Source organism: Miniopterus natalensis, chromosome 3 (genome assembly GCF_054644295.1).
Source record: "Miniopterus natalensis isolate mMinNat1 chromosome 3, mMinNat1.hap1, whole genome shotgun sequence".
Lineage (NCBI taxonomy): Eukaryota > Metazoa > Chordata > Mammalia > Chiroptera > Miniopteridae > Miniopterus > Miniopterus natalensis.
The window spans coordinates 96,881,905-96,896,783 of NC_142083.1; the positions used below are offsets into that span (position 1 = coordinate 96,881,905).

At 57.6% G+C, this 14,879-nt stretch overlaps 3 protein-coding genes across 5 annotated transcripts; 1 reads left to right on the forward strand and 2 right to left on the reverse strand.

Annotated features, from left to right (window-relative positions):
- Positions 1-268: 268 nt before the first annotated feature.
- Positions 269-3,735, reverse strand: SLX1A (structure-specific endonuclease subunit SLX1A). Of its 3 annotated transcripts, XM_087815779.1 has the most exons (6): positions 3,370-3,735; positions 2,853-2,904; positions 2,426-2,764; positions 745-872; positions 490-577; positions 290-416 (listed from the first exon to the last, which is right to left on the reverse strand). In XM_087815779.1, exons 1-6 carry the CDS (start codon positions 3,555-3,557, stop codon positions 387-389), a joined length of 825 nt encoding a protein of 274 aa, XP_087671905.1. In that variant the 5' UTR covers positions 3,558-3,735; the 3' UTR covers positions 290-386. The 3 variants fall into 3 exon arrangements, with proteins under 3 accessions (XP_087671904.1, XP_087671905.1, XP_087671903.1); XM_087815778.1 differs by having other exon boundaries at positions 269-577; XM_087815777.1 differs by lacking the exon at positions 290-416 and having other exon boundaries at positions 487-640; positions 3,370-3,639.
- A 203-nt stretch (positions 3,736-3,938) lies between these two features.
- Positions 3,939-4,698, forward strand: BOLA2B (bolA family member 2B). The gene is made up of 3 exons (XM_016218542.2): positions 3,939-4,074; positions 4,164-4,261; positions 4,563-4,698. Exons 1-3 carry the CDS (start codon positions 4,012-4,014, stop codon positions 4,660-4,662), a joined length of 261 nt encoding a protein of 86 aa, XP_016074028.2. The 5' UTR covers positions 3,939-4,011; the 3' UTR covers positions 4,663-4,698.
- Positions 4,699-6,101: 1,403 nt separating this feature from the next.
- Positions 6,102-11,743, reverse strand: CORO1A (coronin 1A). Its single transcript, XM_087815157.1, has 11 exons — positions 11,603-11,743; positions 9,859-10,057; positions 8,546-8,668; positions 8,324-8,453; positions 8,053-8,237; positions 7,774-7,893; positions 7,483-7,587; positions 7,225-7,370; positions 7,050-7,107; positions 6,743-6,958; positions 6,102-6,427 (listed from the first exon to the last, which is right to left on the reverse strand). The coding sequence occupies exons 2-11, from the start codon at positions 10,054-10,056 to the stop codon at positions 6,323-6,325; spliced, it is 1,386 nt and encodes a 461-aa protein (XP_087671283.1). The 5' UTR covers position 10,057; positions 11,603-11,743; the 3' UTR covers positions 6,102-6,322.
- Positions 11,744-14,879: the final 3,136 nt, after the last annotated feature.

Below are 14,879 nucleotides of genomic sequence, written 5' to 3' on the forward strand. Positions count from 1 at the left end.
GCTTGACCTTTGTCCTTACTATTTGGATTAAAGTCCAAAGTCAAGCGGGGCCCTGGAGGTAGGTGAGCTGCAAGTCAAGGGTATGAGTCTCCTAAGCCCTCAAGAACTGTGACATCAGAGGCAGGCTGGGGAAAGCTGATGCAGAGAGGCCTCAAGCAGAGAGGCCGGTTCATGCTGGGGTCAGTGCCCCCCCCCCCCCTCCTCTGTTCTCCTCAGGCCCAGTGGCTGGCAGGGCCTCTGCCTCCTAGCTACACACACACACATACTGGCAAATTCCAGAATGTACCCTTAACTCATACTTTTTATTGTACTCAAGTAAAAACTGCCCAGGCTCCAAGGGAAGTGGCCCAGAAAAGGAATGGGTAGAGCGTTGGGGATGCTGAGGATCAGATCTCCAGCATGTCTGTCCAGTGTTCCTGTGGAGACAAGAAGGGTGGTCAAAGGCAGCCTAGGGGATGGGATGGGGTAGGGTCCAAAACCACCTCTTACTTCTTCTAATTCCAAGTCCTCCTCCTCCTCCTCAGTGGCCATCCGGCACAGCCAGATCAGGTCTCCCCACAGCAGTGAGTTCTTGCAGCTACCAAGGGGTGCAGTTGGTAGGAGATAGAGTCAGGATCACAAACCTCCTCCAAGCTAGGCCCTGGGTGCCAAGATGAGGACTCAGATGCCCTGGGCCTAGACTTGGACAACTGGGCACCGTCTTCCCAGAGGTAAACCAGGCTGGGGTAGGGGAGTTGGACTCACCCAGGGCATTGGCCCTCTAGGGGCAGAAGCTGCCCTGGTTCCTCCCGCAGGAATTCATCTGCCAGGCAGATCATGTGGGCCCTTAGGGAGCAGCCAGGGTGGGGACAGCACAGGGGGCCTTCTTCATCCTGTCAGAGCACAGGCAGGTAAGAGAAAATGGGAGGTAGTGATATAGCTAACACTCAAAGAATTTCTATGGACCAGACACCATTCCAAGGACTTTGCCTAAAACAACCCTATGAGGCAATGTATATTATAGATGAAGAAACAGGCATGGAGGGGTTAAAATACTTGCCCATGAGGACTAAGCTGGCCAATTTTCTCTGAGTATTAGAAGTGATTCTACAACAGAATGGCCACTGCAGCTAGACCTAGAGTTCCTCACAGGCTAAGTAAGGAACTAAATCTCTGAATGGCAAGTACAGTCACATGCCACATAACATTTCAGTTAACGAGGAACACATATATGACAGAAGTATATCACAGAGCCTAGGTGAGTAGGAGGTGGTACCATCTGGATGTAAGTGGACTCTGTAATGTTCATACCACAAAATCACCTAAGGATGCATTTCTCAGAATGTATTCCCCTAGATTAGCAGTGTGTAACAGTACCCAATTAACTTACATTTACTATGAGTGGAAGTCAAACCTATCACCTGTTAATATACTATTTATTTGCCACCTGCTCTGTACCAAACCATTCTACCTACCCTTGTGGAGTTTAGTATGGGAGGGGTGGAAGAGACTGATAATAAAGTACAGTTGGCCCCTGAAGAACATGGGTTTGAACTGCAGGGGACCATTTATACATGGATTTTTCCCCCCAATAAATACACAGTGGGCCCTCCATATCCCTGGGTTTTGCATCTGCAGATTCAACCAACCACAGATTAAAAACAATATTTTTGATCCAGGACTGGGAACCCACAGATGCAGAGGGCCAACTGTATGCACTGTTCTATGCCATTTTATATAAGGGACTTGAAAATCCGAGGGGGTAAGGGGTACTGGAACCAGTCCCCTATGGGTACCCACGGAGGGCTGTTGGGGGGGGGGGTAAAAAGTTACGCGTTGCTTTTTGACTGCACGGGTTCAGCGCCCCTAGCCCTCATGTTGTTTAAGGGTCAACTGTACATGATATGTCAGACAGTGTTAAGCCTTTTAAAAAAGGAGCCCTGGCTGGTATGGGTCAGTCGGTTGAGTGTCGTCCCATATACACAGCGTCACTGGTTCCATTCCAGGTCAGGGCACATGCCTGGGTTGCCGGGTGCATCCCCACTAGGGGGCATGCAGGAGGCAACCTAATAATGTTTCTCCCTCTCCCTTTTTCTCTCTCTGAAATCTATAAAAACATTTTTTTTTTTTTTAAGAAAAGCAGTACCAATAAAGTTGCAATTTTAGATAGAGAGCCAAGAAAGACCTCATGGAGAAGTGGCATTTTATCAAAACTGGAGGGTCTAAGGAAGAACTTGCCCGTGAAAGAAGGGCGAAGGTCCCCAGCAGGAATGTACTGATGTCGATGTCGAGGAATGGCCACAAGTATTATCGTCCCCATTTTAGAGATAGAAGCAGAGTGGCCAAAGATGTCAGTGAGCTGCGCGATCCTTCAATAAACAGCTTGATCCTAAGTCGTCTGAACTCTAGACCTGCCTCAACCTGGAGACCAGGTGCAGCCTCTAACCTGGAGCGCGCGCCCGCACAGGGTGCAGGGGGCCTCAGCGTCCTCATCCGGCTGGGGCTCGGGGTCAGCAAAGGGATTCGCGGGACCCTTGGAGGCCAGCACCCGGGGCGGCAGCGGCCCGAAGGCCAGCGGCACGTGCGGCGGCGGCGGCGGGCAGAGCTCCTGGCGGAAGTCGGCGCGCAGCCAGCGCAGGGTGAGCGGGAGGCGCGCCCAGGGCGGCGCGCGCAGCATGTGCGCCAGGACGCGCAGGTGGAAAGCGAAGGCGGCCTCGTTTCGCAGGCGTGGAGCCACGTGGGCCAGGCGGCGCGAGGCCTGCGGGTGCTGCCAGGCCCACTCGAACTGCGGGCAGGAGGGAGGGCTTCAGGGCCGCCCAGCGAGGGCCCCAAGCCCCAGCCCATCTTCCCGCCACCCCTGTCTCCTTCCTTACCCGAAGGGCGGCCACGGCGGAAGGGAAGCCGTGCACTATGAGCACCATCTCCCTGCGAAAGAACCAAGGCGCAGCCTGTGACCCGCCGCCCCACCCCATGACAAGCCGAGTCCCCTCGCCGCGTTCATTGAGTTGTAGTCCTCACAGCCGGCGCCCAGTCTTGTCCGGGAGGCCCTGCCCCTTCTTAGTGGTCCATCCCTCGCACCTGCCCACCTCGGGCTCCACCTCCAGTCACAGGGACTTAACTGCCTTCCTCGGTGCCTCTTTCCTAGGCTCTCCATCTTCCATCCCAGCCTTGTTCACCAACACCCCGTCGCCGGACCCAGCCTAAATCATCAGCCCCCTTCCTACCGAGCCCCGCCCCGAATCCCACACCGAGTCTTCCCCCCACAGGCTCCTCCACCGAGCCGGGCCCACCCCCGTCACCAGCCCCCGCAGGCCCGACCCCACCCATTGTCGCCGACCTCCCCCGCGGGCTCCGCGCAGCCTTCCTTTTGAGCGTCCCGCCCCCTCTCACCAGGGCCCGCGCCCGCTGGTCCGCCAGGCCCCGCCTTTTTTGCGGCCCCCGTTGTGCTGCTGGACCCGACGAGCGGGGTTGACGGTGAACCCCACGTAGACGCGGCCCCGGTGCCGCGGGTTCAGGCAATAGAGCAGGTAGACGCCAAAAAAGCGCCCGGGCCTCGTCGCGCCTCCCGAGAGACCCATCGGGACATGTGGGTTGATGGCTGTGGCCTCTGACCTCGGGACGGGTCGGGCTGCCAGGGCCGCAATATACTTGTCTACGAAAAAGAGTTTGGGGGCGATTCCGCACCCTAGAGGATGCGGCAGTGCGTGCGGGTTCGTGCACCCTTTCCTCACAGGAGCTAAGGTGTCCAAACCCGCCCGCGGAGCCCAGGCTGCTGCGCAGGCGGCGGACACCAATTAGCGGCGGCTGGGGGCCGGGCCCGCCCGCGTGCAGACTCTGATTGGCTGGCTGGCGGTGAGGACGGTTAGCAAGCTGGGCTTGCGTGAGGGCGGAAGTGCTGGGTTTACGGACGCTTTAGTAAGGGCGGAAGTGAAGGCCTCAGCGGAAGTTGCGCCAGTAAAGGTGGAAGTAGTGTCTCCCGCGCGGGATCTGGGGTTATCCCCAGCTGGGCTGCTGGCCGCCCGGTCTGCTGCAATGGAACTCAGCGCCGAGTACCTCCGGGAAAAGCTGCAGAGGAACCTGGAGGCAGAGCACGTGGTGAGTTGAGCGCCCTGGATTCACCCGGCGAGGGGAAAAGGGCTTCTGGGTGGATGGTTTGGCACCACCCACACGATTCTGCCCCATAGGAAGTGGAGGACACGACTCCCAACCGTTGCGCGTCCAGCTTCCGAGTCCTGGTGGTGTCGGCCAAGTTCGAGGGGAAGCCGCTGCTTCAGAGACACCGGTGAGGCCGGAGAACACCTCGCTCAGCGGGGTCCCAGCTCTGGAACCACAACCCCGCCCCTTCCACCCCCCTGCAACCCAACTCCCTCACCCCCGCCAATGCGGCCTAGCACTGTGGGCTACAACCCCAAAGACTCAGCCTTCTCGACCCCTGGATTGAGCATTGAGGCTTAGGCCCTCTGCCTCTTTTTCCCAGGTCCTGGGGACTACAACCTGGGGACATCTCCAGCCTCCTGGGTCAACCTAGCTTCTGGGACTGGGACTCAGGCCCCTGCCATTACCTAACCCCATCTCTCCCTCAGGCTGGTGAACTCGTGCCTAGCAGAAGAGCTCCCGCATATCCATGCCTTTGAACAGAAAACGCTGACCCCAGAGCAGTGGGCCCGTGAGCGGCAGAAATAAAGGACCAGGACCTGCACAGCCATTAAATTATTAATCAGGGCCAGCTTCTGTGTTGATGTGTTGTCTGTGGGAGGGGCACTGAGGCTGTCCAGGGCCTGGCTTCTCCCTGCCCAGCCACTCTCCATTGTTTTACCTTGGGCAAGTCCCTCTCCACACATAGGCCTCTGTGTCCCAACTTATAAAGTGGAAGTTCGGTCCTTAAAATCCCTTTCATGACAGGCCTCACAGGGCTTTTCTCTAATTCTTTGGAAGACTCTTAGGAGTACTGCCTTACCCAACCAACCCACCCCTTTATTAAGTAGGTGTTCCAGCCTTCAAGATGAACAGATGAGAAAGTGCTCAGGGTTTCAGGGTGCTGGCCAGCTTAACCTTTCCCTCTTGCCAATGTCACCCCAATGTCAGAAGCATAATGGAATTCCACAGTTCCCCTGCAGGTTCCCTCAGAGACAGGGTACCCCAGCGGGGGCTCTCCAACAGCTGGGATGCTGATGTGGTTTTTGGCTCACTGGAGAATTCCCTGGGCTTGGTGTGGCCTCTAATAGGCCCAGGCTCCAGATTTTCTGATTCTATCACACCCCTGATTGGATCCACCCACTGTTTTCAGAGTTGTGGTAACCTTCCTCATGTTATAGATGGGCAGCTGAGGCCTCGAAAGAAGTGACTTGCCCAGGGTAATGTGGCTTGCATAGAGGGTGAGACCAAAATGGTTAGACAGGGTAAATCTTAGGCTGCCTCACAGCTCTCTACCCAGGTGGTTTTCTCTGGCATGCTGAAGAGGTAGAGGGAGCCGCAAATTCGGCATTGAATCCTTGCTGTCCCTGTGTGTTATGAACCAAACCCTGCTGTGGCCAGGACACCCATTCCTAATAGCCCTGTGTCCCAGCTCAGGGGGTCGGTCACCTGCTAAGTTGGGTATCAAGCTCACTTCCATGCCCCCACTCGATAGGACCTGACAGGTCTATTCTGGTCCCTGTTGCACAGGGGCCAGGCCCAGGCAGAACCCAGAGTAAGGGCTCAAGAGGCAGCAGCGCTACACAGGGAAGGCTCAAAACTAGAAGGGAAGACAAGTCATGGCTCAGCACCTGCCCTTCAGCGAGCCCCTCAGTTTCCTCGCCTGTAAACTAGGATTGGGCTGTTGCTTTGGTTCTAAGCTTTCTCCTTACAAAAGGACCTGTGGGACCTACAGTTTGAAACATGTCACGTAAAAGTTGTTTCATTTTCCCACAAGCAACAGTGTCGGTACAGTTGCACGTAACCTGATGAGGTTGACTAGAAAAGGCAGATTTGGGGTAAACCTGGGAGTCCTTGTGGCCCCAGGCCTTCAGTAGCTCACACCTGCCAGCTGGAAAACAGCAGGCCCCCAAACCATTCCAGAATGGAGTGGCCCCCACCCACTCGACCTGTTCCTGTTGTCTAGGGCATGTGGAGGCATCCCTGAGCCCCTGCCATGTGGCAATCCCATCAAGGCTTCTGAGGGGGGAGCTCAGGGATGTGTCAGTTCAGCAGACTCAGCACTCAGGCGCCCAGTCATCAGAGTCTGAGAGGTATCAGAAAATAAAGCCATTTTATTATTTTCTCTGCCACTGCAGCCTGAGGAGTGGGAATGTGCATGGAACGGGAGGGAGGCGATGTTGTGGCCCAGCTGAAGGCCCCAGAGTCTCTACTTGGCCTGGACTGTCTCCTCCAGCCTATCCAAGCGCTTCTGGAGCTCCTGCACCGTGGCCTGGAGCTTCCTCATCTCCTCCTCCAGCCGGGACACGACATCCTGGAGGATCCAGAGCTGCTTTAGGCCCAGCTCCATCCTGGACTTCCCTTACCCTAGCATCCACTAAGTCTCTTCCCAAGAGCCCCAGGATTTGGGCCTTTCTGTTTCTCAGCCACTCTGCTGCCCAGAGAGCTGCAGGCCTATAAGCCTGAAACCTGTTTTCTGGGGCCTCAGGATTACCCACTTCCAGCCCCCTGTGAGTTTCGGCTGCCTCAAAAGCCAGCCTCCCCCCACTGGGTCCATGACCACATCAATAGCAGCCCCTGCCCTACCCTGTCTTCCCATCCTGATTCCAGCCTCCTATCTGCCTCTCACCGAGCTTGGAGTGCCACTGGCCTCTGGTACTGTCCTCTTGCGCCCAGTGTCCAGGCCCCGGTTGACCCTCAGCTCCCGGCTCTTTGAGGGCACGTAGCCATCCTTGAGGGAAATGAGGAGGGGCCCAGCATCCCGACCCCCCAGCCACTCCTCGGCTGTGAGGGCAGCGTCAGGCCCTGCAGTGGGCGGATACAGGTCCTCCTGGAACAGGTCCGACTGTGGGCAAGGCCAAGGCTAGTTAGGAGCATGCTTAGGCCACACCACCACCCTACAGCCCAGAGCCCAGGGAGGGACATGGAAGCATCACCTTCCTAGGCACTGTCATGGCAATGGGCTCACACCTCCGCTCGTGCAGCTTGTAGAATCTGTGGAAACAGGATGGTTGAGCAATGCCCACAGCATAGTTGGGCTGGAACTGAAGGTCAGCATGAGGTCAGCACTGCCCAAGGAGTATGCTTAGGTCAGGGTCAGGGATCAGTCACCTGGCAATCTCACACTTGTTCACCTCCAGGCCACGCTTGGGCATGTAGCCCATGCCACGCTGGGACTCCTTGGAACTGAACATGGAGAGATAGTGCAGGAATGGGGCCTCGGAAGTGATCTCGAAGTACCGGATAGAGCTGTCACCCTGCAGGTGGTGGGTGCAAGGGAAGATCAACACCAACAGATGCCTGCAGCCATGGTCCTTTCCAAGCCCCTCTGCCCACCCCCTCCCCTGACACCCTGCTCAACTGGGCCACCTTGCCACAGAGGTAGACAATGTTGGTGTCAGGGTCAAAGAAGGGCAGCAGGACGCCGCTGCTCGTGTCCAGCTCCTGCAGGGACAGCGGCTCCTCTAGCTGCTTCTGTAGAGACAGGTGGGAAGTAACAATGAGCTGCACCATGTCAGGCCCCAGGATGGGGGTGGGGACCCTTACAGACCAACCAGTGGAAACCCCCACCTCATGGTGGCTAAACAGAGCCATGGGCATAAGGCCCAGGCCGGTGGCAGGGCAGGGACTGAGCCTGCTCTTCTGATTCTCTGCACTTACCGTGTCCCACAGTGCCACCTGCCGCTCACTCATGCGGCTGAAGCCCGTGGTCAGGATCTTTCCATCAGATACAAACACAGCTCGCACAGGCCTGGTCCCCTCATGAGGGCGGTCCTTCTCCTGGAAGGACAGGGAAGTGGTCCATCAGGCACCCATACACACACCCTAAGGGCCAGACCCCAGCCAGGGGCAAGAGAGGACTGCATCTAGCAACGGGCTGGTGGTAGGTAGGAGGGGTAAAGGTCCCTGGGTCAAGGGTCATGGTTCAGAGCAACTCACAGCTACAATAGTGCCTTTGCGAGGCTCGATGATGCGCACGCGCTTGTCACGGCAGGAGGTGCAGATGAGGGCACCGTCTCGGCTCCAGTCCACGCTGTAGATTGTGTCCGGGTGCACATCCGCGCCCAGCGTCAGCACGGCCGCCCCAGTGCCCACGTCCCACACCAGGATCACGTTGTCACAGCCTGGGAAATGCCCCCAGTGTCAGAAGCCATAAGCCTACCCACTTGCTGTCAGGTGGCCAGCCCATCCCTCTCCTCCCCCCAGGCACCTGCACTAAGCAGCACATTCTGGGCTGTGGGGTGCCAGGCCACGATGCCCACACGCTTGGTGTGGCCCTCCAGGGTGACGACAGGCTCCCGCAGGGGCAGCACCAGGCCCCCGTCAGGGATCTCCCATACCTGCAGAGAAGGGGCAAGTGAGTCTTGGGAGATCCAAATGTCAGATCCTAGTCTGGAGCACCCTCCTTGCCTGTGTCCCCACCACCACTCACCATGACTGTGCAATCCTCGGAGCCACTGGCAATGACGTTGTCATTGTGCGGGCACCAGGCAATGTCCAGTACAGGGGCTGTGTGGCCACAGACTGTGGGCGCATTCTTGTCCACACGTCCAGTCTAGAGGGCACAACAGGGCCTCTGAGGAAGGTGCTTTCCCCAGCCCAACCTCCCCACCCCTTCAGAGGCTGAGAGGAAGGCCCGGGATCCTGGGAGGCAGAACAGGGCCTAGGGTGGGAGGGTTTGGTCCTCTGCCCCAAGCCAGAGTCATAAGGGCAACTCAGAAGGGCTGGAGACAAGCAGCACAGATTGGGGGAGGGAGGGGGCTGGGCACCAGGGCCACATCAGGTCCTGGTCCTGACTTACTGTCACATCCTGGCTAAGTTCCTGCCATCCCTATCTCAGTTTCTCATTTGTGCCCTGAGGGCCCCGCCCCCACCCCAGCTTCCCTGAGTGAGGCTTCCATGGCCCTGGACAGGTGGTGGGGAAGGGGGAGTCAACTATTGGGTTTAGCATCCCCAGGCAAGTGTGTGAATGGTGGGGCTGTGGACATGGGTCCTTCCAAAAGGAGAGGTCCTGGGAAATCTGCCATAACTGCCCGCAGGCAGGAGCAGAGGACTGGAAATGGCCACTTCCGGGGAGAGCTGCTGCAGAAGGGCTTCCTGCGTGAAGAGCAGGCCCAGCTCCCACCCTGACAACCACTTCCTCTTCTCTTTGCTTCCATCGGCCCTTTTAAGGTAACAACTTAGGGCCCATCTCCCCTTCCTGTCTCACCCTGCAAGAGCACAGGAGTGTGCTGGAAGTATGGGGTCAGCAGACAGCAGGGGGAGGTGGGAACAGGATCAGAAGGAGGGCAGGGCTGGGGCAGAGGAGAGGGCCCTCTTACATCATCCCTGCCTGGGAGTTGGGGGCCAGAACTTGCTGGGTTCCCAAGGGCTCTGACAGGCCCAGACCCGGAGACACCCCCCCCCCCCAATTCTGAGAGCACTGCTGGGCCTGCCCAGACACCAGCCCATCCCTCTCTGTGCTCCTGAGGGGAGAAGGCCCCAGGCTGACTTGGGAGATCCTGGGTCTCAGGACTCACTGTGTGATCCTTCTCATGCCATCTCTCATCTGAGATTCAGTTTCCATTTAAGAGCTGGAGAAAGCTTAAGGCTCATTTAGCCCAGCTCACTTTTATAAATGACAATACTGTGGCCCTGGAAAGCTTGGTGACAGTCACCTAATCAGGACCCCCAGGGGATCATTGGATGGCCAGAAGAGGCCAGCTTGGGTGGAGGACTGGTGCTCCCAGGGCTCCAGAGGCTCACCTTGCCCAGGGGCAGCACCAGGAAGGCCCCTCCCCCACTGGCCTCGCAGATCAGGGCCACAAACTTCGGGTTGACGGCGCAGAAGCCACTGTCCCAGGTAGTCTGTGAGACGCGTACATCCTCATAGCACTGGTCAGCCTTGGCCGGTTGTCCAAACACGTGCCGGAACTTGCTCGATCGGACCACCTGCCGGCTCATCCTGGGGTTGGGGGTGTGGGGGGACACACAGGTTGAGAGCTTTTCTCCCTTCGGCCAACTCAGACCTTACAGTACTTCCTGTCCCCCCCAGGACACCCCTCAGCCTGATGTTTAAGGTCTCAGCTAACTCCCCAGCTGCAGCATCCAGGACTCCCTGCCCCTCTCTCGTCTGTAACTGACACCCTGCTACCCTCCCACTCCTCTCACCTTCCACACCCCTCCTCGCTCCCAGCTAACCCGCAAGGCCCACCTTCTCCACACCCCCTCAGGCCTTGCTTCTGTACCCTGGGCCTCTGCAGCAGAGCCTGGTGTGATTTGTCAACGGGCTGGCTGATGGACAGAGCCTTTCTCTCTGCTGGTTCACACTGGGGGGCTTCGGCGCTGACAGTGTGGAGGGGGTTTCTCTCAGCCTCAGTGTCCAGACCTCACATCCCTCACACCCACATGGGGAGCTTCCTAAAGGCAGGGGCAGGGCTGGCCCCCTCGCCTCCTGGCACAGGGCTGGACACACAGAGGGAACTAGCACGTGGGCCTGCCCGGGAGCCACGTTCTTTGGTGTCAGGATGGCTTCCCCAGCAGGTCTCCGGGCACCACTAATGGGCAGATGGCCCGAGTCCGGGCTTCTCCTCCTCCCCACTCCTCTGCCTCTCCGCCTCCACTTAAGCAGGTGCCCGGAGTGCCATCTGCCCCCCACTGGAACTCTACACAGGAGGGAGAGGCAGCTGACTTCTCTGAGGTCCAGCTAGGACGGTTCTCCCCCATTGGCTGGGCAGAGAGCAAGTGAAGCGGAGGGGACCGCCTCGGGCTCCCCAGGTACCAGGATCAGGGGGCCTGAGGAGCACAGGGGCCTGTGCACCTGCTGCCAGGGCCTCTGCTCTACTCCCAGCTTCACCCGCTGGCCCCACCTCAGGGCCTGGCCCTCCTCGCTGGGGCTCCAGCCCGGTGCCCACCCTGCGGTCTCCGTCTCCGGAAGGCTCACAGTGAGGAGCAGGTGCCAATGTGTGACGACAAGCAGTCTGGGGGCAGGGGATCAACCCCAGGCGCGAAGCCTAGGTTTGGGGAGCCGGGAGCCCCAAACCGGAGGTAGGCGGACAGAAGGCCATCGCTCCACCCTGCCGCCTCCCCCACCGCAGGTACCAGGCCCGGAAACCACGGAAAGGGGAACTTGGTCTTTTCTTGTTTTGCTCTCAGCCCCTTCCTGTCTCCAAGCTCAGGGCAGCTGCTCTGCTCACCCCACCCTGCCCCCACCCCACCCCGACGACTCCCATTCTGGGGACAGCCAGCGCCCCACACGTGTCCTGACCCCCACCTGCATCTCCGCTGCCGTGGCCCCCCGCCCTCGCCTCTCCCCGGAGCCCGGGGACACGCAGGCAGCCTCCCACGCAGGCAGCCTCCCACGCACACCCACGGCCGCGGGCTCCGTCCCGCTCTCAGCAGCCGCGCGCCCGCAGCCCGTGCGCCCCCGCAGCCGGCGCCGCCGCGCTCAGCCTGCCCACAGGTGGCCCCGGCGGCGGAGCCCGGGCCCCGTCGGGGGGCGCAGGCTTACCTGCTGCTGAGACCTCCCCAGACGGAGGAGGGGGAGAAGGAGAAGGAAGGCGCTGGAGGAGCCGGGGACGGCCGCCGAGGATGCTCTTGTCAAGACAATGAATGAGGAGCCGGCCGCCCGCCTCCGAGCGCTGGCAGCGCCCCTCTGGGCGGAGCTCTCGGGCCGCGGAGCCCCGCCCCGGCCGCGGCGCCCCGCCCGCCCCCCGCAGCCGCCGCCCCGGCCGCCCCCCGCAGCCGCCCGCAGCCGCCTCCCCGCCCCCCGTCCGCGGGCTCCGCTCCCGGGGCTGCCGATCCCGAACCAAAACAGATGCCGCGGGCCGGCCGCTGAGGATGTCACCGGCACTTTTAATGTCAGAATGCAAAAATACTCCGCTCCTCCCGCCCTCAGCCTACTCCCCGCCTCCGCGCCCCGCTCCCCGGCGTTGCCCCTTCAGGCCCTCGTAGCGGCCCCCACGCCCACCCCCGCTGGGGCCGTGCCGTGTGTCCCGCACAGGCGGGGAGCGGGGCAGAGGACCAGGCCGGGGGGAGCAGGAGGGACAGCCTTGCCAACCTGCGCGCAGGAGGCCCGGGTCTTGCCCAGGCGCCTACATCTGCAAACGGGTGGCCTGGGAAGGGCCGCCGACCCTCTCAGCTCTCACATCTTCATCTAGGAGCACATCTGATCTGCCTGCCTCATGGGGGACAAGTGAAATCATTTGGCATATGGGTCACCTCTCTGTGCCAGGCCACAGAGGTGAAGGAGCAGGTTCCTGCCCCAGGGGACTCTCAGTCTACCGCAAGGAGAGCAGCAAATAGCTCCAAGGGAGCTAGGTAGGCAGGGACAGAAGCCCAGACTTCAGTCTCAAAACGAAGAAGTTTGTGCCCATGCTTGGGTTCAGAGACCACATCCAGAGGGCAAGAAAGGCCTGCTGTAGAACCAGGGTGCTTTGTGAGTTTGACTCCTGCTGGCACCCCTGCTGAGTGACCTTGGGCAAGAGGCCTAACCTCTCTGAACTTCCGTTTCTTCATCTGCAAATGGGAGATAAATACGATTTGTCCTGCCCCCCTCACAAAGCTGAGGCTCAAATGAGATAAGGTATGCGTAACTGTTCTACAGAATATTCTGTTGCGAAAACCAGTGGGTTGTATTGTACCTGAGAGCCATTCCTGGACTGGACTGAAGAGGGTGGGCAGCGACTGCGATGTACAGTCCCCAGCTGCAGTGATAAGAATAACAGCTGGCATTTACTGAGTGCCTCCTAGGTGTTGTTCTAAACGCTATAAATACGCTACACTCACAATACCCTAGTGGCAGATAACCACCTCCATCCCACAGAAAGGACCCAGGCACGCACCACCTTCAGCCCTGGAGCACCTAGTTTCCAAGCAGAGGACAAGCATGTCAGTGAGGGGCCTGAAAACCATGTCCCCAAAGGCAATGAATGTGGCAGGCCTGGAGAGGGAAAGGTTGGGGGAGCACAGACGCTGCTTTCACCTTCCAGTTGGCCTGCTGAGTGGGATGGGGACAGACAGGTATGGGGCTGCTGCAGGGGGCAGATGCAGGCCAGCAGCGGCAGTGAACGCAGGCGGGGGTTCGCTCAGTGGTGGGTAGGGAAGGCTCAGCCACGAGGCTCTCAGTGTGTTTAAGAGGCCGACGCCTCCCAGTGAGGGGTATTGGAGGGCGTTGCTGGGTGTACTGCTGGCCCAGCATCTTACCACCTTTTCCTTTGGGGAACCAAACTTTCCCCACCTGCAGGCCCTGAGGTTCAACAGGAGGCTCAGGGTAGGCACATGGCCCAAGCTTCCCCCGTCAAAGCAACCTTTTTTTATTGGTTCAGGGATGGGCATTTGACTCAAGTCTACGTAATGAGAAGCAGACTTATTGGAGCCGCTGGGAAAGAGACACCCCTCCTTCCAGCCGATCGCCGTAAGCCCAGCCCTTGTAGTGACCATCTTGTCACCATGTAGGAAAAGCTAGTCAGAATGACCTCACACAGAGAGCTGCAGAGGTGAGCCGTGAGGACAGACATAGTCATGACATCACGTGAGTATCTGGATCAGGCTGTGCCTGAACTCCTTGACTTACCTGTTACATAAGGCATCACTTCCTTTTCCGCATTAGATGATAAATTTGAGTTGGGTTTCTGGCGCTTGCAACTGAATGAGTTCTAACTGGTTCACCCGCCAAGGAGGGAGACAGGACCAGGGGCCCTTCGAACATGCCAGAGTCATTCGGTAAAGAGGGACTGAAATGCTGAACATGGGATAGAGGCCAAAGTCCTCAGCAAGGCCCGCAAGACCTTCTCTGGTCTATCCCACCCTAAAGAGGCTGTAGAGCGTGGTGGAGTTGGACAGGCGTGGGAAACTGCAGCTTCTCCATCTCCTGTCACCCCAGCCTAAGGTCCTGTCCTCAGCTTACAGGTGCATGCACTGCTCCCTTTCGAGAGGATGTGCCGGCCACCGGGCTTCGACAGTTACCCACACACAACCAATACCGATTCATCTCTTCTTCCACATTATTTTCTTGGAATTTCTCTTTTTTTTGTTTGCTAATTCTCACCCAAGGATATTTTTTCCATTGATTTTTAGAGAGAGGGGAAAGGAGGGAAGGAGAGGGCAGGGACATCGATGCGAGAGAGACGCATCGATTAATTGCCTCCCTCACGTCAGAGGAGAGATTGAACCAGCAGCCCTTCCATGCGCAGGCCAACGCTCTAGCCACTTAGCCCCACCGGCCAGGGCTTGAAATCTCCTAAATCCCAAACATGGTGGCATTTCAACTTAAATACTTTAGTATTTACCTCTAAGACACAAAGACTTTAAAAAACAAGAGTTTTTAATGAAATTGCATTGACTGTATAGATTAATTTGGGAAGAATATTGAGACTTTTACCCATGAATATGGTGTATTTCTCTCTGTATTTCTCTCTGTATGTTCTTTTATGTTCTTTAATATAATTTTATAATTTTCTCTGTAAAGGTGTTGTATAACATTAGATTATTTCCCCCCATAGTTATATAATAGGTATATTATAGTTTTGTGGCTGTTTTGAATGGGTTCTCTTTATTCTAGTTATAAACTTATTTTATTTCTGTTTAAAATCAACTTTATTTATATACAACAAAATACATCTTTCTTTCCATACAGTATAAAACACACTCATTTTAAATGCATGGTTAAATTCATTTTGACAAATGTATATACTCATGTAATTACCACCATAATCAACATGTGAAATATTTCTATCAACCCTAAAAGTTTCCTCATGCCCTCCCACAGTAAATTTCCACTCAGCCCA